This window comes from Lagenorhynchus albirostris, chromosome 2 (genome assembly GCF_949774975.1).
Source record: "Lagenorhynchus albirostris chromosome 2, mLagAlb1.1, whole genome shotgun sequence".
Classification (NCBI taxonomy): domain Eukaryota; kingdom Metazoa; phylum Chordata; class Mammalia; order Artiodactyla; family Delphinidae; genus Lagenorhynchus; species Lagenorhynchus albirostris.
Genome location: NC_083096.1, coordinates 120,583,093 through 120,606,964, shown reverse-complemented (window position 1 = coordinate 120,606,964; position 23,872 = coordinate 120,583,093). Strand labels below are relative to the sequence as shown.

The following is a 23,872-nucleotide window of genomic DNA, read 5'->3' as shown; positions in this document are numbered from 1 at the left end:
CTTAAACTAGTTTTGGGAAAGAAAAAGTGACAGTTCCAACACACACATACTTTATTTTATGTCCTCTTGATACAAGGAATTTTTACTTGTCAATCAAACTACAAAAAAGTTAGATACCGATTAGTTAAGAAGTAAATGTAGGGTGAAATACTAGCTCTGCCATGTTGTAAGTATGTGACCTGGGTGAGCTTTTAAACCTCTCTGATTCTTCATTTCTTCATCTATAAAATGGGGGTAATAATAATTGGGACTGTTGGGAGGATTAACTGAGATGGGAGTCACCATATGCTATCTGCTGATACCATTCTCTATCATCATGTATGTATATGTGTATTAGGTATTTTTTATTGGCTTGTTCTGATCTGGATCCTAAGGCTCCTGCTAGTAAAGCCTTTACTGGATTTATTGTGGAAGCAGACACCCCAGGAGTACAGATTGGAAGAAAGGTAAAGTATGTATTTATCAGTGATTAAGGCCTCCAATATTATTTTAACTATAAATTTCAAAATTACTAATTTCAGTTTCCTTTATTGAAAACATTTTGGTTGTATTAAGTTGCAATGAAAATAAATCTGCTTTTGATATTATTGGGTGAAATAGTCCTTGCTAAAAGATTTTTAAGTTGAGAATAGTCGTGTCAAGTAATTATTTGAAAGAGTAGCCATTCTTGGTGCCAGTCTATGGAGAATGCCAATAACAGCTGTGAGGGATAATGAAGCAGAAATCAAACTATCATTTGTATGGCCTGCCCAGTAATAGAGTTTTAGATATTTCAAAACACTTCCCCATTCTTTTTCTTTGCTCACAGCAACCTTTCATGTAGGATAAGTGGCATTATGCCCATTTTATGGATTAAAACAATGTGACATAAGTTGATTACCCAAGTTCATACAACACTAAGAGAAAAATCTGTTCCTGAGAAAGTGTAGAAATGGCAAAGAGCCTTGAATGTGAGAAGGCAAGAAAAATTTTATTTGAACAAGAAAAGGTAATTTAACATATTTGAAAAGGATAGTAATATGGGGAACTTCCCTGGTGGCGCAGTGCTTAAGAATCCACCTGCCAATGCAGGAGACATGTGTTCGATCCCTGGTCCAGGAAGATCCCACGTGCCACGGAGCAACTACTGAGCCCGTGTGCCACAACTACTGAGCCTGCGCTCTAGAGCCCACGTGCCGGAACTACTGAGCCTACATGCTCTAGGGCCCGCGTGCTGCAACTACTGAGCCCATGTGCTGCACCTGCTGAAGCCAGTGCGCCTAGAGCCCATGCTGCGCAACAAGAGAAGCCACCGCAATGAGAAGCCTATGCACCGCAACGAAGAGTAGCCCCTGCTCACTACAACTGGAGAAAGTCTGTGTGCAGCAATGAAGACCCAACACAGCCCAAAATAAAAATAATATATTAAAAAAAAGAAACAAAACCATAGTAATCTGAATGCATGGATATAATTAAGCAGTAGCATTTAAAGTGGACTAAAGAGAAAAGAGTTTAAAATTTAATAAATCAAAGAAGGAAAGAAATGAAGTCATTAAAGTAGTCCTAGTGAGAGCTAAGGAAGCATGATTTAAGATTATAACTCTGAGAAAAGGAAGAGGAGATGCAGTTTTACAAATGTAAAACTCTTTTTTTTCAAAGTGAATTTGTAAAAAAGAAAGCCTATTAATGACTAAATGATGTCTATATCTAAGGCAAAGGAGGGATTATGGAAGTTAATTAAGAGTTACATGAATTTTCTTCCAAATGGGTAAAGGTTCAGATTATCTTGTCAGATATTAGACTAAGGGTGACATAACCTGAACTGGAAAGGCTACTTTGAGTTGACCAAGTTATGCAAACTTCTAAACCAATCGTATGTATTTGTATGTTTTATTAAAAGCCATGAGAATCTCTCTTTTGTACCAAAGCCTCTTCAAAATGGAAGCATGTTGCTAATGTATGTAAGAGGGGTACTTTCCCTTTTAGGCTGTAGAATGTTAAAAGTGGAAGATATCCTACACATTTTTTATGGTCTGTTTGCTGAACACTGAAACTGAAATCCAAGTGAAATGATTTGCTCAAGGTTACTTACTTAAGAGGCAGAGTTGAGATCAGTGCTAATGTGTCCTAGAAACTTGCCTAGTGCAGTTTCCTACACTGTATTATTCTATACTTTCTTTTAAGATAGATATTAAAGGTAGACTGCACTTTACAAATATATAATGAGATTATTGTATATAACAAAATAGAAGTACTAAGAATTGTTGTGCTTCTTCCAAGCAATTGGTTTGTTTTTATTCATGTTTTATTCGTTTTTCCTTTTTAGGGATGGTTGCTAGAAAACTCAGGGCCAAATTTATGGCCGTCTCTAGAAAATGTAAAGGTCCTGACAGATTATATTTTATTACATAGTAAATGGATTTCTGATTTTATCTTGCTATGTCTAGTCTCACTTTCCTTTTTCCCATATTCTAACTTAAAAAAAATCTCTAATTCAATAAATATTTATTATTGAGTTCATACTATATGCTAGGCATTATTCAAGGTATTGATCAAAACAGAAAAAAATTAGATCCTGCCCTTGAGGATCTAATTTTCTAGTGAGAGAGATAGATAGTTATATTGTATATATTTAAATCTCCTTAAGTCTTTTTTGAAATTATCAGAATTTTACAAATTTGTGAAATCTGATGTTTTTCAAAATGTTTTGTGTTTTAGAAATTATATGGCTTGAGATGAGTCCAGGAAGCATTTTGGTTTTAAATGTTCTGGTGTTTGGGATGAGTCTGGGAAACAGGATAGAGTAAAACTGTTTTCATAAACAGTGTTTTCTCATTATGTCTGAGTGAGGGTCTAAGGTACTAGAGTTTATCAACTTATAAAGACAAAGAGATGTTGGTTTTTTTCTCAGTCAAACTATATATTACTGTCACTATTTTTTCAAGCCTGGAAGCAGATTATTAATATTAAATCAAGTAAATTAAAGAATTTATTTACAGCTCTATGTTCCCATTGCCCCTGCTTCTCACGCTGCTTATGAAAAATGAGATTAAATTGTTAAGATGGGTCATGGTATCTGCAACTTCCTCTCAAATAATTCAGCAAATAATGCTAATAGTTATACACACCCACAAAACACAGAAATAAAGGAAATGTGCCAAAATTGGCAAATCTAGGTAAAGATGAGGTATTCATTTTACTACTCTTGCAGTTCTTCTGTTGGTTTGAAAATATTTTAAATGAAATGTTGAGGGGATATAGCTACCTTGGCAATTTCTTTTTTCATATATATATATTTTATTGAAGTGTAGTTGATTTATAATGTGTTAATTTCTGCTGTACAGAAAGGTTTTTCAGTTATACATATATATATTCTTTTCCATTATGTTTTATCACAGGATATTGAATATAGTTCCCTGTGCTATACAGTAGGACCTTGTTGTTTATCCATTTTATATATATATATATATATATATATATATATATATATGAGTTTGCATCTGTTAATCCCAAACTCCCAATCCTTCCCTCGCCCACCTCCACCCCCTCCTTGGCAACCACAGGTTTGTTCTCTATGTCTGTGAATCTGTTTCTGTTTTGTAGATACGTTCATTTGTCATATATTTTAGATTCCACATATAAGTGATATCATATTTGCCTTTCTGTTTCTGACTTACTTCACTTAGTATGCTAATCTCTAGGTCCATCCATGTTACTGAAAATGGTATTATTTCATTCTTTTTTATGGCTGAGAAATATTCCATTGTGTGTGTGTATTATATATGTATATATGTGTGTATATATATATATATACATATATAATACACACACACACACACACACACACACACACACACACCTTTATCCATTCATCTGTCAATGGACATTTAGGTTGTTTCCATGTCTTGGCTATTGTGAATAGTGCTGCTCTTAACATAGGGGTGCATGTATCTTTTCGAATTATAGTTTTGTCTGGGTATATGCCCAGGAGTGGAATTGCTGGATCATATGGTAACCCTATTTTTTGTTTTTTGAGGAACCTCCATACTGTTTTCTATAGTGGCTGCACCAATTTACATTCCTACCAACACCTCGTCTCTGATTCATTGGCCTGTCGTGCAGCGAGCAGAGTGAGCTTGGACTCAGTAACAACTGTAGTCCAATAAAGCTATCTTTACAAAACAGGCATTGCAGGCCATAGTTTGTCCACCTCTGTTTAAGACAATTGCAGAAAAGTCATAAAACAGTGGTTAAAGCAAGAATACGTGCTAGCTCAAAAAATGTTCCTTAATATATATTGTTTTCCTTATTAGGAATTAAATATGGGCCAGCGATGTTCAGATACAAGAGGAATTGTCTTTGAAGATGTGAGAGTACCTAAGGAAAATGTTTTAATTGGTGAGGGAGCTGGTTTCAAAATTGCAATGGGAGCTTTTGATAAAACCAGACCTCTAGTAAGTAATATGACTTAATAACCTTTATACGATTTTTCATTTATTACACTGAGTAGTTTTATTTTAACACTGTATTCTTGGTCTGTATTTATTTTTTAATATCTGCTTCTTTTATAAGGAAGGAGGGATATTGTTTTTTGTTTGTTTTAGAATTCTTCAACACTCTTGCTATTACAGAAGTTATTTTAGTAAATACAGAATTACTATAGCTGTTCGATTTACAAAGAAGCATTTCACACTAATCATTCCTGCTGATGTGTACTCATTCCTCTTCCCTCACTCATTTGGAGTATTTATCCCCCGAGAAGCTTTCCCTTGTTAAACAGAAAGAATGACTTGTCTCTAGGCTATGGTCCTGTGCCTTACAAATGCCTTCCATTAACCTTTAATTCATAAATAATATAAATTTAAATGCTTGTTATCTCCCCCACCCTTTATTGCCTTAAGGTATAGGTCAGCTTCTCTTTGTATAATCCTTAACTTAGATTTTAGGCAAATAGACATTATACGTGTGTTTTAAAGACAACATGAACTTTTGCTTTGTAAAATGTTAAAATACTAGGTAGCAGCTGGTGCTGTGGGACTAGCACAAAGAGCTTTGGATGAAGCTACTAAGTATGCCCTGGAGAGGAAAACTTTTGGAAAGCTGCTTGTAGAGGTAATTTTAATACTGTACTTGCTTTGTTCAAATGTAAAGACATTCATTTTCATCTAAATATTTGAAAATTATCTTTTAAGTACAAAATAATTTATTTCTGCTTTGGTAGCAAGAAGATAATGTGAACTGTCAGGGTGGGTTTTAATTTATTTATTTGTTTATTTATTTAAAATATTTATTTATTTATTTGGTTGCGCCGGGTCTTCATTCTGGCAGGCGGGCTCCTTAGTTGCGGCAGGTGGGCTCCTTAGCTGTGGCATGCGAACTCTTAGTTGCGGCATGCATGTGGGATCTAGTTCCCAGACCAGGGATCCAACCCAGGCCCCCTGTATTGGGAGCATGGAGTGTTAACCACTGTGCCACCAGGGAAATCCCCAGGGTGGGTTTTAAGAATAGATTTTCTTTAGACTCTGCTACTAACTATTGTCCACTTTGGGGATTGTGTTAATTAAGAAGAAAAAGAACAGCTAATATTTGAGTGCCTGTGGTGTACCTGACACTGTGCTACACATTTAAAATATATTGTGCATTTCCCCCATTACACTCTTGTTTTGGTAGTACTATAATTTCTATTAAAGATCAGGAAACAGCAACTCAGAGAGAATAACTTGTCCAAGGACACACAATTTAGAAGTCATAGGTCCAGGATTCCATTTCATGCTCTTAATTCATGTTACTTCTCATGTCTTCTTGAGTATCAAATAATTTTAGTACTATTTATTATTTTATTATTATTATTATTTTTTGGCTGCACCACACGGCCTATAGGATCTTAGTTCCCCAACCAGGGATTGAACCCGGGCCCTTGGGGCAGTGAAAGCTCAGAGTCCTAACCACTGGACCGTCAGGTAATTCCCAGGAAATTTTTAATCTTATCTTTTCAAATGTTGATGCTCCCCCATTGTCTGTATTCTCTCCTATAACTCCTGTTAACTATAGGTTGTACAGTGAACACTCCCTATTTCTACCTCTGTGTGTCAGTGGTTCTCAAACTATCTGTGGTGAAAGATTGTTTTTAATTTCCAATCAATTGTGAACCATTATTCTTGTAAAATATAAGAATGTCACAATAATATCAAATTGTTGCAAATGCTTACTCTCACTTTCTGTATCATGAACTAGGCCAGTAACAATTTGTGGACTGGCAGTGATCCACAGATCAAACTTGGATTAGTACTGCTCTGTATCTCTTAACCTCAATTTCGTAATTTATCTTTGCTGTATTCTAGATAATTTTCTCAGATTTGCTTTTCAGTTTTTCTTACCCTGTGTCTAATCTGCTACTTAATCCATTTAATGACTTTTTTCATTTCTAGAATTTATGTTTGGTTCTTTTTCATCTCCACCCTTTCTTTTATGGTAGCCTGTTTTTTTAACATAACTTCTTATTCTCCTTTTATCTCCTTAATTATATAATACTTAAGTTATAGTCACTTTCTGATATTTTTCTGTTATCTCAAGTTATTAGGGTGATTATTTTTTTGGTCTGTTGCATGTGTTCTCTCTGTCATGACCAGTTATTTCCTCTCTTAATTTTTGCTTGTAAGTTTATCTGCAGCAGGTATTATTTTCCTTCAATGCATTGTGGAAGCATCCAGGGGAATTGGTTTTTGTACTTTTATCAGGTAGTCCAGAGGTTTCAGCATTCTAAGAGCTGTTTTTAAATCAAGTATTTCTTTGTGTTTGTCACCAAAAAGAGACTCTACATTAGCTCATTTATGTTGCCAGAACTATATGTATACAGATTAGTGGAATGTATATTTATTATTAAATATTAGTTTAGTTTAATTGTAAACAGATAACATAATTTCCAGGTCCTCCCCACCAAGTATCTGATGATAACTCTTCTGGCTATTTTCAACTCAATATGGAATCTTTTATGTTCCACTTCTTACAGACTCTGAAGTTGATATTTTTTCCTCATGGCTCTTACTGTTAAGTGTAGAAAAATCTTTGTTTTTGCTTACTACTTTTCTAGGCTAAACAAAGGTAACACTAAAGGGCTGATTTATATATAGCTTTGGTCTGTTATTTCCAAAAAGAAAGAATAGTTTTTTTTGTTTTGTTTTAAGAGACATTATAGAGTGTAGTACTCTAATCACAGCTCTCCTATTCATTACCATGTTTATTATTGTTGTTATTATCACTTCTCTCTTTAAGAGAACACTATGTCACTACTTACCCTCACAGTGCTTAACTTGATGTGGTTAAAGAAAGCTGCCAAAAACAGAGAATGGTACTTTTTTTAACCAATGAGTAGAACTAGGAACATTGATAACAAATTACGGGATGGTAGAATCTCTTAATGGCAATAACTGCCTACTCCTTTGTCTAGTCAAAACCCTCCATCCAGGTGAAGTTGGAGTGGTTTGGTATGATATGAAAAAAATCTGTTGAGAATAACTCCCATTTGTATTGATTATTATTGCTAGTTAGCAGTAACTTTTCTTGAGGGGAGAATGGATGAGGGAAAATGTTATTTGGGACTTAAGACTGAAATAAGATGTACTTAGAAAGAAATATACTTATATCTCCCTGTTACTTAACCATTTTATGCTCAGAATTCTTTCATATCTTCTCATCACACTCAGATTAAAATCCAGAGTCCTTAAAATGGTCATCTGTCATCCACAGTGACCTTTTGTTCTTGTTTTTAACTTTACTCTTCCCGCTACATATCCACTTGCTCATTCATTTCACTAAAGAATGTACCCTTGATTACCCTGTGTAAAAAAACACCTCCAACATTCTATATAGTATTCCCACTTCTTTTCTTCATCTTAGCACTGCCCAACATTATACCATGTATGTGTTTGTTTATTGTCTTTCTTTACTGTCTCACTAGAATGTAATATCCATAAAAGTAGTAAATTTCTGTGTTGGAAAACTTTAGATTTCTAGCACTTATGATATATTTAGTAGTGTGAACTTCTCAACAAATAGTAGTAATTGAACTACTACTATATTAAAATATTAATAAGTAGCTGCTTTCTTTGTTCTAGGCACTATCCTAAGTGCTCTATGTGTATTAATTAATTTAATCCACACAATACTATAGAGTAAGTACTGGTAGTCTTACTTATTGTATGTAAGAACATCAGTTAATGATGAAATCAAGATTTGAACCCGGGGAGGAACTTCAAGATGGTGGAGGAGTGAGACGTGGAGATTGCCTTCCTCCCCACAAATACATCAGAAATACATCTACTTGTGGAACAACTCCTACAGAACACCTCCTGAATGCTTGCAGAAGACCTCAGACTTTCCAAAAGGCAAGAAACTCCCCACGTACCTGGGTGGGGCAAAAGAAAAAAGAAAAAACAGAGACAAAAGAATAGGGATGGGACCTGCACCTCTGGGAGGGAGCTGTGAAGGAGGAAAGGTTTCCATACACTAGGAAGCCCCTTCACTGGTGGAGACAGGGCATGGCGGGCGGGGGAAGCTTCGGAGCCATGGAGGAGAGTGCAGCAATGGGTGCAGAGGACAAAGCGGAGAGATTCCTGCACAGAGCATCAGTGCCGACCAGCACCCACCAGCCTGAGAGGCTTGTTTGCTCACCTGCTGGCGTGGGCGGAGGCTGAGAGCTGAGGCTCGGGCTTCGGTCGGATCCCAGGGAGAGGATTGGGGTCGGCTGAGTGAACACAGCCTGAAGGGGGCTAGTGCGCCACAGCTAGCCGAGAGGGAGTCCAGGAAAAAGTCTGGACCTGCCTAAGAGGTAAGAGACCATTATTCTGGGGTGCGTGAGGAGAGGAGATTCAGAGCACTGCCTAAATGAGCTACAGAGATGGGCACGAGCCGTGGCTATTAGTGCGGACACCAAGACGGGCATGAGACGCTAAGGCTGCTGCTGTCGCCACCAAGAAGCCTGTGTGCAAGCACAGGTCACTATCCACACCTCCCCTCCCGGGAGCCTGTGCAGCCCACCACTGCCAGGGTCCCGTGATCCAGGGACACCTTCCCTGGGAGAACACATGACAAACCTCACGCTGTTGCAATGTCATGCCGGCCTCTGCCAATGCAGGCTCGCCCCTCATTCCGTACCCCTCCCTCCCCCCGGCCTGAGTGAGCCAGAGCCCCCAATCAGCTGCTACTTTAACCCCCTCCTGTCTGAGCGAAGAACAGACGCTCTCAGGTGACCTACATGTGGAGGCGGGGCCAAATCCAAAGCTGAACCCCAGGAGCTGTGTGAACAAAGAAGAGAAAGGGAAATCTCTCCCAGTAGCCTCTGGAGCAGTGGATTAAATCTCCACAATCAACTTGATGTACCCTGCATCTGTGGAATACCTGAACCGACAATGAATAATCCCAAAATTGAGGAGGTAGACTTTGGGAGCAACGATATATATTTTTTTACTTTTTCTCTTTTTGTGAGTGTGCATGTGTATGCTTCTTTGTGTGCTTTTGTCTGTATAACTTCGCTTTTACCATTTATCCTAGGGTTCTGTCCGTCTGGTTTATTTATTTATTTATTTTTTTTAGTATAGTTTTTAGTGCCTGTTATCATTAGTGGATTTGTTTTTTGGTTTGGTTGCTCTCTTCTTTCTTTGTTTCTTATCACTTTTTAATTTTTAATAATTTTAATTTTTTATTTTAATAACTTTATTTTATTTTATTTTTTCTTTCTTTCTTTCTTTCTTTTTTTCTCCCTTTTCTTCTGAGCCGTGTGGCTGACAGGGTCTTGGTGCTCTGGCTGGGTGTCACGCCTGTGCCTCTGAGGTGGGAGAGCCGAGTTCAGGACATTGGTCCACCAGAGGTCTCTCGGCTCCATGTAATATTAAATGGCGAAAGCTCTCCCAGAGATCTCCATCTCAACGCTAAGGCCCAGCTCCACTTAACAACCAGCAAGCTGCAGTGCTGGACACCCTATGCCAAACAACTAGTGAGACAGGAACACAACCCCACCCATTAGCAGAGATGCTGCCTAAAATCATAATAAGGTCACAGACACCCCAAAACACACACCGGATGCGGTCCTGCCTACCAGAAAGACAAGATCCAGCCTCATCCTCCAGAACACAGGCACCAGTCCCCTCCACAAGGAAGCCTACACAACCCACTGAACCAGACTTAGCCACTGGGGGCAGACACCACAAACAACAGGAACTACGAACCTACAGCCTGTGAAAAGGAGACCCCAAACACAGTAAGTTAAGCAAAATGAGAAGACAGAGAAACACACAGCAGATGAAAGAGCAAGGCAAAAACCCACCAGACCAAACAAATGAGGAAATAGGCAGTCTACCTGAAAAAGAATTCAGAGTAATAATAGTAAAGATGATCCAAAATCTTGGAAATAGAATGGAGAGAAAACAAGAAACGTTTAACAAGGACCTAGAAGAACTAAAGAGCAAACAAACAGTGATGAACAACACAATAAATGAAATTAAAATTTCTCTAGAAGGAATCAAGAGCAGAATAACTGAGGCAGAAGAACGGATAAGTGACCTGGAAGATAAAATAGTGGAAATACCTACTGCAGAGCAGAATAAAGAGAAAAGAATGAAAAGAATTTAGGATAGTCTTAGAGACCTCTGGGACAACATTAAATGCACCAACATTTGAATTATAGGGGTCCCAGAAGAAGAAGAGAAAAAGAACGGGACTGGGAAAATATTTGAAGAGATTATAGTTGAAAACTTCCCTAATATGGGAAAGGAAATAGTTAATCAAGCCCAGAAAGCACAGAGAGTCCCATACAGGAAAATCCAAGAAGAAACACACCAAGACACATATTAATCAAACTATCAAAAATCAAATACAAACGGCTTCCCTGGTGGCGCAGTGGTTGGGAGTCCGCCTGCCAATGCAGGGGTCACAGGTTCGTGGCCCAGTCCAGGAAGATCCCACATGCCGCGGAGCGGCTGGGCCCGTGAGCCATGACCGCTGAGCCTGCGCGTCCGGAGCCTGTGCTCCGCAACAGGAGAGGCCACAGCAGTGAGAGGCCCGTGTACCGAGAAAAAAAAAAATCAAATACAAAGAAAAAATATTAAAAGCCACAAGGGAAAAGCAACAAATAAAATACAAGGGAATCCTCATAAGGTTAACAGCTGATCTTTCAGCAGAAACTCTGCAAGCCAGAAGGGAGTGGCAGGACATATTTAAAGTGATGAAAGGGAAAAACCTAAAACCAAGATTACTCTACCCAGGAAGGATCTCATTCAGATTCGACAGAGAAATTAAAACATTTATAGACAAGCAAGAGCTAAGAGAGTTCAGCACCACCAAACCAGCTTTACAACAAATGCTAAAGGAACTTCTCTAGGCAGGAGACACAAGAGAAGGAAAAGAGCTACACTAACAAACCCAAAACAATTAAGAAAATGGTAATAGGAACATATCGATAATTACCTTAAATGTAAATGGATTAAATGCTCCAAGCAAAAGACATAGACTGGCTGAATGGATACAAAAACAAGACCCATTAAAATATGCTGTATACAAGAGACCCACTTCAGACCTAGGGATACATATGGACTGAAAGTGAGGGGATGGAAAAAGATATTCCATGCAAATGGAAATCAAAAGAAAGCTGCAGTAGCAATTCTCATATCAGACGAAATAGACTTTAAAATAAAGACTATTACAAGAGACAAAGACACTACATAATGATCAAGGGACCAATCCAAGAATAAAATTTAACAATTGTAAATATTTATGCACCCAACCTAGAAGCATCTCAATACATAACACAAATGCTAACAACCATAAAAGGGGAAATTGACAGTAACACAATAATAGTAGGGGAATTGAACACGCCACTTTAACCAATGGACAGATCATCCAAAATGAAAATAAATAAGAAAACACAAGCTTTAAATGATACATTTAAAGATGGACTTAACTGATATTTATAAAACATTCCATCCAAAAACAACAGAATATACTTTCTTCTCACGTACTCATGGAACATTCTCCAGGATAGATCATATCTTGGGTCACAAATCAAGCCTTGGTAAATTTAAGAAAATTGAAATCATATCAGGTATCTTTTCCTGCCACAATGCTATGAGATTAGATATGAATCATGGGAAAAAATCTGTAAAAAATACAAATACATGGAGGCTAAACAATACACTACTTAATAACCAAGAGATCACTGAAGAAATCAGATAAGAAATCAAAAAATACCTAGAGACAAATGACAATGAAAACACAACTACCCAAAACCTATGGGATGCAGCAAAAGCAGTTCTAAGAGGGAAGTTTATAGCAATACACTCCTACCTCAAGAAACATGTCAAATAAACAACCTAACCTTACACCTAAAGCAATTAGAGAAAGAAGAATAAAAAACCCCCAAAGTTAATAGAAGGAAAGAACTCATAAAGATCAGTTCAGAAATAAATGAAAAATAAATGAATGAAATAGTAGCAAAGATCAGTAAAACTAAAAGCTGGTTCTTGGAGAAGATAAACAAAATTGATAAGCCATTAGCCAGACTCATCAAGAAAAAAAGGAGAAAGAGTCATCAATAGAATAAGAAATGAAAAAGGAGAAGTAACTACTGACACTGCAGAAATACAAAGGATCATGAGAGATTGCTACAAGCAGCTGTATTACAATAAAATGGACAACCTGGAAGAAATGGACAAATTCTTAGAAAAGCACAACCTTCTGAGACTGAACCAGGAAGAAATAGAAAATATAAACAGACCAATCACAAGCACTAAAATTGAAATTGTGATTAAAAACCTTCCAACAACCAAAGCCCAGGACCAGACAGATTCACAGGCAAATTCTGTCAAACATTTAGAGAAGAGCTAACACCTGTCCTTCTCAAACTCTTCCAAAATATAGCAGAGGGAGGAACACTCCGAAACTCATTCTACGAGACCACCATCACCCTGATACCAAAACCAGACAAAGATGTCACAAAGAAAGAAAACTACAGGCCAATATCACTGATGAACATAGGTGCAAAAATCCTCAACAAAATACTAGTAAACAGAATCCAACAGCAAATTAAAAGGATCATACACCATGATCAAGTGGGGTTTATCCCAGGAATGCAAGGATTCTTCAGTATATGCAAATCAATCAATGTGATACACCATATTAACAAATTGAAGGAGAAAAACCATATGATCATCTCAACAGATGCAGAAAAAGCTTTCGACAAAATTCAATACCCATTTATCTTAAAAACCCTCCAGAAAGTAGGCATAGAGGGAACTTACCTCAACATAATAAAGGCCATATATGACAAACCCATAGCCAACATCATCCTTAATGGTGAAAAACTGAAGCCATTTCCACTAAGATCAGGAACAAGACAAGGTTGCCCACTCTCACCACTCTTATTCAACATAGTTTTGGAAGTTTTAGCCACAGCAATCAGAGAAGAAAAAGAAATAAAAGGAATACAAATCAGAAAAGAAGTAAAGCTGTCACTGTTTGCAGATGACATGATACTATACACAGAGAATCCTAAAGATGCTACCAGAAAACTACTAGAGCTAATCAATGAATTTGGTAAAGTAGCAGGATACAAATTAATACACAGAAATCTCTTGTATTCCTATGCACTAATGATGTAAAATCTGAAAGAGAAATTAAGGAAACACTCCCATTTACCATTGCAACAAAAGGAATAAAATACCTACGAATAAACCTACCTAAGGAGACGAAAGACCTGTATGCAGAAAACTATAAGACACTGATGAAAGAAATTAAAGATGATACAAACAGATGGAGAGATATACCATGTTATTGGATTGGAAGAATCAACATTGTGAAAATGACTCTACTACCCAAAGCAATCTACAAATTCAGTGCAATCCCTAACAAATTACCAGTGGAATTTTTTACAGAACTAGAACAAAACATCTTAAAATTCGTATGGAGACACAAAAGACCCCGAATAGCCAAAGCAATCTCGAGAAAGACAAACAAAGTTGGACGAATCAGGCTCACTGACTTCAGAGTCTACTACAAAGCTACAGTAATCAAGACACTATGGTACTGGCACAAAAAGGGAAATATAGATCAGTGGAACAGGATAGAATGCCCAGAGATAAACCCACACACATATGGTCACTTTATCTTTGATAAAGGATGCAAGAATATACAATGGAGAAAAGACAGCCTCTTGAATACATGGTGCTGGGAGAACTGTACAGCTACATGTAAAAGAATGAAATTAGAACACTGCCTAACACCATACACAACAATAAACTCAAAATGTATTAAAGACCTAAATGTAAATCCAGACACTATAAAACTCTTAGAGGAAAACATAGGCAGTACACTCTATGACATAAATCACAGCAAGATCCTTTTTGACCCACCTCCTAGAGAAATGGAAATAAAAACAAAAATAAACAAATGGACCTAATGGAACTTAAATGTGTTTGCACAACAAAGGAAACCATAAAAAAGATGAAAAGAAAACCCTCAGAATGGGAGAAAATATTTGCAATTGGAGCAACTGACGAAGGATTAATCTCCAAAATATACAAGGAGCTCATTCAGCTCAATATCAAAAAAGCAAACAACACAATCCATAAATGGGCAGAAGACCTAAATAGACATTTCTTCAAAGAAAATATACAGTTTGCCAACAAGCACCTAAAAGGTTGCTCAACATCACTAATCATTAGAGAAATGCATATCAAAACTACAATGAGGTGTCACCTCACACCAGTCAGAATGGCCCTCATCAAAAAATCTACAAACAATAAATGCTGGAGAGGGTTTGGCGAAAAGGAAACCCTCTTGCACTGTTGGTGGGAATGTAAATTGATATAACCACTATGGAGAACAGTATGGAGGTTCCTTAAAAATGTAAAAATAGAACTACCATACAACCCAGCAATGTCACTACTGGGCATATACACTGAGAAAACCATAATTCAAAAAGAGTCATGTACCACAATGTTCATTGGAGCTTTATGTACAATAGGCAGGACATGGAAGCAACCTAAATGTCCATTGACAGATGAATGGATAAAGAAGATGTGGCGCATATATACAGTGGAATATTACTCATCCATAAGAAGAAACAAACTTGAGTTATTCGTAGTGAGGTGGATGGACCTAGAGTCTGTCATACAGAGTGAAGTAAGTCAGAAAGAAAAACAAATACCGTATGCTAACACATATATATGGAATATATAAAATTAATGGTTCTGAAGAATCTAGGGGCAGGACAGAAATAAAGACGCAGGTGTAGAGAATGGACTTGAGGACACAGGGTAGGGGGAAGGGTAAGCTGGGAGGAAGTGAGAGAGTGGCATCACTAATATATACTACCAAATGTAAAATAGATAGCTAGTGGGAAGCAGCCGCATAGCACAGGGAGATCAGCTTGTTGCTTTTTGACCCCCTAGAGGGGTGGGGGGTGGGAGGGAGATGCAAGAGGGAGGAGATATGGGGACATATGTGTAACTGGTTCACTTTGTTATAAAGCAGAAACTAACACACCATTGTGAAGCAATTATATTCCAATAATGATGTTTAAGAAAAGAAAAAAAGATATGAACCCAAGTAGTCACTTATTAAAGAGTCTGTCCTCTTTGCACATTCTACATGTGCTATTTCCAGAGATATAAAAGAAGTTTGATATAGCCTCTGCCCTCAGGAGCCTTTGACTTTGGAGATAAGATACATATCAGAAAAGAAATATTAAGAAATAATATAGAGCAGTATAACATTAAGTCCCAAAATGAGAGCTACAGACAGGGTTACAGAACCAAAAGGAGAGAGACTGTCTTGGGCTAGATGCATTACAGGGAATCTGAGCTGGATTTACAACAGAGTTTCTCAAAGCATGGGCTGAAATGGAAGTGCATGAGACTCTTTGGGAGTATTAATTAAAAACGTAAACTGGGTACCACCCTAGATTTTTAAATCAAAATCTTTCAAGAGAAGCATGGGCATGTTATACCAGGTTGCTGAGGCTGTATTGAAATAAGTGATTTTGCCTAATGCCAATGGGAATATAAATTGGTATAACTTTTATGAACCACATTTTGGCAATATATATCTAAAGTACCTACCTTTGGGCCCACATTGCAATGGTTATCCTTCAGCTATATTTTATATAATATTTATCTTTCAGATATATTCCCATTATGTGCAGCATGACATATTTATAGGTTGTTTATTTCAGCATTGTATGGAAACAGCCTAATACTAGAAACAGCCAAGATTTTGATCATCAATACAGTGGAATATCCTGCAGTTCTAAAAAAGAATAAAGAAGTTCTCTATGTATTGATATATACAGTGCTTAGATTTATTGATAAGTAAGAAAAGCAAAATGAAAGCCCATCAACATGGTAGGCTACCATATGTGTAAAAAAGGGAGAGACAATGGGGGGGTGGGAAAAAAATGACGGATAGACAATAGATGTATTTGCTTATGTGGGTATATAATATCTCTGAGAGAATGAAAAACAAACTGTTAACCTGATTACCTCCAGGAGGGGGAATTAAATGGGGTGGGGAAGGGCAGGGATGATACAAGTAGGAAGAAAATTTGAACTTTGAACTGGTAGTTGTATTACCTATTCAAAAATGAAACCAAAAACAAAAAACTGAAAGAATCATTGACTTAGAAGAATGGACACAATTCAGGCAGATAGTAATAAGGGAAGATATTACTTTCTTTAACCTACATAGGAATTATTCACATTGGTTAATAATGCCTCCTCTAAGACTTAATTACCACACCAGTCTCAAGCAACTTGTCACGTTCTAAAGTACTAAATAGAGTAAATATATGAAACTGAACACCTCAGTTTTTTCTTTTATTTTTTGTGACCTTTAGTTCCTATTAGTTTGTACACAGTCATAGAATGTGTGGGGTCTTTGTTATAACCAATCAGTCTTCAAAACCCATTTTGGTGTTGCATACTACACAAAGCACCTTTCTAATAATCTTAGTATTCTTGTTTCTGAATGTCTTTATGACTTCTTTGAATGTATATTAAAGGATATGTTCCATTCCACGTCCATTGTAGAATAATTTATGTGATACAATATAAGTAAAATTAAGTAAAAAAAGTTATTCATAATCCCATTGTCCAGAGAAAATTACTGTGATTTTTTTCATTTTGCTCTATATGCCCTTTATCCAAAAAAAAAATATATATATATGTATATATAGTGCATGTGTCTGTGTTTTTTTAATTGATGTATAGTTGACATATAATATAGTGGTTTCAGGTGTACAACATAGTGATTGACAGGCAAACACATTAAGAAATGATCATCTGGGCTTCCCTGGTGGCGCAGTGGTTGAGAGTCCGCCTGCCGATTCAGGGGACACAGGTTCGTGTCCCGGTCCGGGAGGATCCCACATGCCACGGAGCGGCTGGGCCCGTGAGCCATGGCCACTGGGCCTGCACGACCAGAGCCTGTGCTCCGCTGCGGGAGAGGCCGCAACAGTGAGAGGCCCGCGTACCGCAAAAGAAAAAAAAAATGATCACCACTATAAGTCTAGTAACCATCTTTCAACATACTAAATTACTGTAGTATTATTGACTATATTCCTTATGCTGTATATAACATCCCTATGACTTATTTATTTATATAACATGGGAGTGCATATATCTTTTTGAATTAGTGTTTTTCTTTTCTTCAGGTAAACCCAGAAGTGGAATTGCTGGATCATATGATAGTACTATTTTTAATTTTTTGAGGAACCTATATACTGTTTTCCATAGTGGCCACACCAATTTACATTCCCACCAGCAGTACACGAGGGTTTCATTTTCTCCACATTGTTGCCAACACTTGTTATTGGTTGTCTTTTTGATAACAGCCTTTCTGACAGGTGTGAGGCAATATTTCATTGTGGTTTTGATTTGCATTTTCCTGATGATTAGTGACTTTGAGGGTCTTTTCGTGTGTCTACTGGCCATCTTTGTGTTTTTGGAAAAATATCTAATCAAGTCCTCTGCCCATTTTTTATTGGATTTCTTTTTTTGATAAGTTGCATTTTTTAATGTAATTTGGATATTAACCCTTATCAAATATATCATTTACATTTTCATTTTGTTGATGATTTCCTTCACTGTGCAAAAGCTTTTTAGTTTTTACTTTTATCTACTCCCATTTGTTTATTTTTGCTTTTGTTGCCCTTGCCTGAGGAGACAGGTCCAAAAAATATTGATAAGACCAATGTAAAAAAGCATACTGCCTCTGTTTCCTTCTAGGAGTTCTATGGTTTTTGGTCTTACTTTTAATTCTTTAATCCATTTTGAGTTTATTTTTGTATATGGTGTAAAGAAATGGTCCAGTTTTGTGTTTTGTCTTTTTTTTAAACTGGCTGTCTTTTCCCCATTGTATATTCTTACCTTCTTTGTTGAAGATTAATTGATCGTATAAGTGTGCATTTATTTCTGGGCTTTCTATTCTGTTCTATTGATCTATATGTCTATTTTTGTGCCAGTATCATACTGTTTTGATTCCTATGGCTTTGTAGTATAATTTGAAATCAGGAAGCATGATACCTCCAGCTTTGTTCTTTCTCAAGATTTCTTTGGTTATTCAGCGTCTTTTTGGTTCCATACAAATTATAGGATTATTTGTTCTAGTTCTGTGAAAAATTCTGTTGGTATTTTGATATTCATATTGTTATGAATCTGTAGATTGCTTTGGATAGTATGGGTATTTTAACAATATTAATTCTTCCAATCCATTAGCATGGACTCTCTATTTGTATCATCTTTTGTTTTTTTCATCAGTGTCTCACAGTTTTCAGAGTACAGGTCTTTTACCTCCTTGATTACTTTTATTCCTAGGTGTTCTTTTTGATGCAGTTGTAAATGGGATCGTTTTCTTTTCTCTGACAGATCATTATTAGTGTATGAAAACGCTACAGCATTCTGATAGCTTTTTTGTGGAGTCTATAGGGTTTTCTATATCATCATCTACAAACAGTGACAGTTTTACTTCTTCCTTTCTAGTGTGGATGCTTTTTACCTCTTTTTCTTGTCTGATTGTTGTGGATAGGACTCCCAATTCTATGTTGAATAAAAGTGGTGGGAGTGGGCATCCTTATCTTGTTCCTGATCTTTGAGGAAATGCTTTCAGCTTTTTGCCATTGAGTATGATGTTAGCTGTGGTTTTTGTCATTTATGTCCTTAATTATGTTGAGGTATGTTCCCTCTGCACACACTTAGTTGAGTGTTTTTATCATAAATGGGTGTTGAATTTTGTCAAAAGCTTTTTCTGCATCTATTGAAATGTTTATATGGTTTTTATCCTTCATTTCGTTAATGTGGTTTATCACGTTGACTGACTTGCGGCTATTTAACCATCCTTGCATCCCTGGGATAAATCCCTTTTGATCTCATGGTATATGATCTTTTTAAGATATTAATGAATTTGGTTTGCTATTATTTGTTGAGGATTTTAGCATCTATGTTCATCTGGGATATTGGCCTGTAATTTTTATGTATTTTTACTTTTTGTTTTTGGTAGTGATTTGGTTTTGGTATCAGAGTAATGCTGTCTTTGTAGAGTGAGTTTGGGAGCATTCCTTTCTCAATTTTTTGGAATAGTTTGAGAAGGATAGGTGTTAAGCCTTTGTTAAATGTCTGGTAGAATTCACCTGTGAAGCTGTCTGGTCCTGGACTTTCGTTTCTTGGGAGTTTTTCATTACTGATTCAATTTCACTACTAGTAATTGGTCTGTTCAAATTTCTTTTTCTTCCTTATTTAGTCTTCTTAGGTTATATGTCTAAATGAATTTACCCATTTCTTCTAGGTTGTCTAATTTGTTGGCATGTAATTTTTGTAGTAATCTCTCATGATATTTTGTGTGTCTGATATTGGTTGCATCTTGTCCTCTTTTGTTTCTGATTTTATTTGTTTGGGTCCTGTCTTTTTTTTATGAGTCTGGCTAAAGATTTATCAATTTTTTTTAATCTTTTCAAAGAATCAGCTCTTAGTTTCATTGATCTCTTTTGTATTTTTTTGTCTTGATTTCATTTATTTCCACTCTGAGCTGTATTATTTCCTTTGTTCTATTAACTTTGGACTTATTTTTCTTTTTAAGTTTCTTTATGTGTAAGGTTAATTGTCTATTTGAGATTTTTCTTGTTTCTTGAGGAAGGCCTGTATTGCTATAAACTTCTTAGAACTGCCTTTGTTATGTCCCATAGATTTTAGAACATTGTGCTTCCATTTTCATTTGTCTCCAGGTATTTTTAAATTTCCTCTTTGATTTCTTCAGTGAACCATTGGGTTTTTTTAGTAGCATGTTGTTTAGATTCCACATGTTTGTGTTTTTTGCAGGATTTTTTTGTTTTTGTAGTTGATTTATAGTCTCTACCGTTGTGGTCAAAAAAGATGTTTGACATGATTTCAACCCTGTTACATTTATTGAGACTTTTTTTTGTGGCCTAACATGTTATCTATCCTGCAGAATGTTCCATGTGCTCTTTAACAGAATGTGTGTTCTGCTCTTTTGGGGTCATGAATATATTTTTCCAAAGCTGTAAGCATACTACATATTTGAAATTTTCACATATCAAGGTATGGTGAACATATTTCCATCTTATAACATATCTTGGCCATATAACTCATAGAAAACTTACTGTCTCCTCTTGAAAGTATTTGTCTAAGTCTCCTATTTAATTATGAACCTGTAGAGGATAAGAAACATCTTTTATTTGTCTTTGTCACTTTCCCATCAGCACCTGATACAGTGCCACATTATTTTTCACTATCTATGGCAATTTTCTTTAAAAAGTCCCAGGAGATACTCTGAAGGATCCATATAATTTTTGTGGTATTTTTGTCAAAAATTATAACCTCATTCCACTCCTGAGAAAACATCAGGCAAACCCAAATTGAGGGACATTCTACAAAAAAATAACCAATCAGTATTATTCAAAAGTGCACCATGGTCATGAAAGAGAAGGAAAGACTAGGAAGAAATAGCAGTTTAATTCAGTTGGAATCCTGGATGGGATCTTTCAACAGAAAAAGGACATTGGTGGAAAACTTGGCCAAATTTGAATAAAGTATATAGTTTAGCTGACAACATTTTACCAATGTTTATTATACTATGGTTTTGTAATATGTTACCACTGGAGGAAGCAGAATGTAACTTTTTAAGTCTAAAATTAGTTTTAAAAGTTAAAAAAAAGTTCCAGGGAAAAAACTTTTAGTCAATAAATATCCTTAAACTTTTTTCTGTTTAATTCTAGCACCAAGGAATATCATTTTTGCTGGCTGACATGGCAATGAAAGTTGAACTAGCTAGATTGAGTTACCAGAGAGCAGCTTGGGAGGTTGATTCTGGTCGCCGAAATACCTATTTTGCCTCTATTGCAAAGGCATATGCTGGAGATATTGCAAATCAGGTAGCTACTGATGCTGTTCAGATTTTCGGAGGCAACGGATATAATACAGAATATCCTGTAGAAAAACTAATGAGGGATGCCAAGATCTATCAGGTAATGTTAAACATGATTTTTATTTATTTTTAAGGAACATAATATTCATAAATGACATAGTAGATTTCTGATTGTTTATAGATTTTTATGTCACAGGTAATAATAAATCATTATAATAAACGGCTGTGAGCCTAAATTTTTGGAACTAATTAACACAAGGAAGAATGTTACATTGAAATGTATTCCTTGAGAGAGAACAGGCTAACAGAGTAAATGGTGCAGACATGTACAGGATGTCTGGATCAGCCTTCTTTGATTCTTAACATCCTAGCTAATTGTAACTCACTCTTTGCTCTCCTAAAAGTATGTGTATCATTTAAATTATTTAAGTTATTTTATTTTGAATCTTACCTGACAACTCTTGAAGTCATATTTGGGAGATAAAAAAAACAACATGAGGAGAAAGTGATATAGATGACTCTGTCTTATAAATTAAATTGATGGTTAGAAAAACTTAGAGATAGGAGTAATTTAGTGAATAAGATATAAATGCTCATGTCCACATGTAGTTTAAGTAATTATAAGCCATGATTCTCAATATCTCTTCCCTTGCTTTCCTCAACCCCCAGCAAATTATTTGACAAATCCAGTCATTTGAAATCCAGAGGTAGAATCATAGACTGTTAGAGAAAGAAATTTAGACAGTGCAGCCCCTCAATTTAGACTTGAAAAAACTGAGAACCAGAATTTGTGCCTTATCCAAAGTTACGGGTTTATCTGGTAATACTCTCCCTTCCCTGGAGCTTGTAATTATTACGTTTTAGCTTTTCTCTGCCATCTGAACTAATAAATGGTTAGAAGTTTAAACTGGAAGTGAGGGCTGGCTACTAGGGCTACCTAAATGAACAAAAACAAATCCTTCCAGCATCTTTTTCTTTAGCAACTGTGTTCCTTAGGCAACAAGAGATAGAAATCAGGTTTAAGAGTAAGAACAGAATGACTGAAGGCGACAACTAGCTAAAAACAGTTCAAAAAAGTTGGTTAAAATATTTTAGCAACATTGAACTTAGATTTCCCAAACACTTTTTGAAATGTTAATATCCTTTTTTTTGATGTTTTAAGACTGTCCTCCAAAATTTTGGTAAATGAGTTTTTATAACAATTTTAAGTAATCTTTAGAGAATTTATGTATTTTCATGGGGTTCAGAAAATCAAGTTTCAGAATCACTGTAGACTTCAGACCTTATATATGGTTTGATTCAGTTTGGTATTGCAGTGGAGTTTAGGGTACTGTCCAAAATACTGGGTGTTTACATACGGAAGATATTTAACCTACATGTATTTTCTTATTTTTTGCAGATTTATGAAGGTACAGCACAAATTCAAAGGATTATTATAGCCCGTGAACACATTGGCAGGTATAAAAATTAACCAAATCACCATGTTAGTAATTGTTGAGTATTTAGAACATGATCTACTACTTAAACTCCAGGAAAGAGAAAGAGTGGGCTTTAAGGTTTTTTCCAGTAAAAATTTTTAAATAAGTACTCTTACACTAAACCTATGCAACTGATGCTAATAGTAGTTTTCTATTTTTGTTTAGCTTTATGACTTGCCTTTTCTATAATAGATTTGGTTTTATTAAAATTATGTGTTGTCCTTTAGTGCCACTGTACCTGAATCACATTAACCTAGAAAGATACATTTGGCTTGTTGTTTTGACCTCTTATAATTAAAGTAACAGAAATTTCTTGGAATTTCAGTGTTTTCCCAATGACAGGAAGGAGGGTTTATAAAAGTATTCAGAATGTTCCAAAATTTACACTGAGAAAATATTCTGGGATTTAAATAACTTGTCAGTGACTTTGTAGACTTAGTGGTATTTGTGTTAGAGGAGTTAATTTTACTGCAATTTGGAACGCATTTGTTTTCCATTTTGTACAGTAATAACCAAAAATTTGATGTTCATATTCTCCCTTTATACAATGATCAAAAGTTACTTGAAAATCTTGTTTAATTCTGAGCCCACATTTCACTTGCCTTATTTAAAATAAATCAATAAAATTTCCCTTAAATTATTTTTATATGACTCTGTTGGTCTCTGGTTAACCTTTGGTCTACTGTACAGTCTCATTCCGTGCATATACATTCTAAAAATAAACTTAACTAAAATTGTTCAGTGTTGTGTATCTGTTCAATTTGTGTATCTGTATTCTTTTCATGCAATAGTGTGTACTTGGTTTATTTACTGTGATAGAAAAAAATTCATGTTTTGATTTTGAACTGCATAGTTACCTGTCCATTTGTTCATTAGATTGCATTATTAGATACTTCAGAAAATATCAGTATGAAATAATGAAAGAACCAAATGTAAATTTACTATTTCTTTGTAATTCTAAACATCAAATACTGCTAAAATATGTTATACTA

At 35.9% G+C, this 23,872-nt stretch overlaps 1 protein-coding gene across 3 annotated transcripts in view; it reads left to right on the top strand.

Annotated features, from left to right (window-relative positions):
• ACADM (acyl-CoA dehydrogenase medium chain) overlaps positions 1–23,621 on the top strand; it is a 49,023-nt gene extending 25,402 nt beyond the window's left edge. For all 3 annotated transcript variants that reach the window (XM_060139739.1, XM_060139741.1, XM_060139742.1), the window contains 5 exons: positions 338–446; positions 4,293–4,433; positions 4,996–5,091; positions 21,254–21,502; positions 22,802–23,621. In XM_060139739.1, coding sequence (XP_059995722.1) covers positions 338–446; positions 4,293–4,433; positions 4,996–5,091; positions 21,254–21,502; positions 22,802–22,873 — 667 coding nt within the window. In that variant the 3' untranslated portion in view covers positions 22,874–23,621. The remainder of the gene's footprint in view (positions 1–337; positions 447–4,292; positions 4,434–4,995; positions 5,092–21,253; positions 21,503–22,801) is intronic.
• Positions 23,622–23,872: the final 251 nt, after the last annotated feature.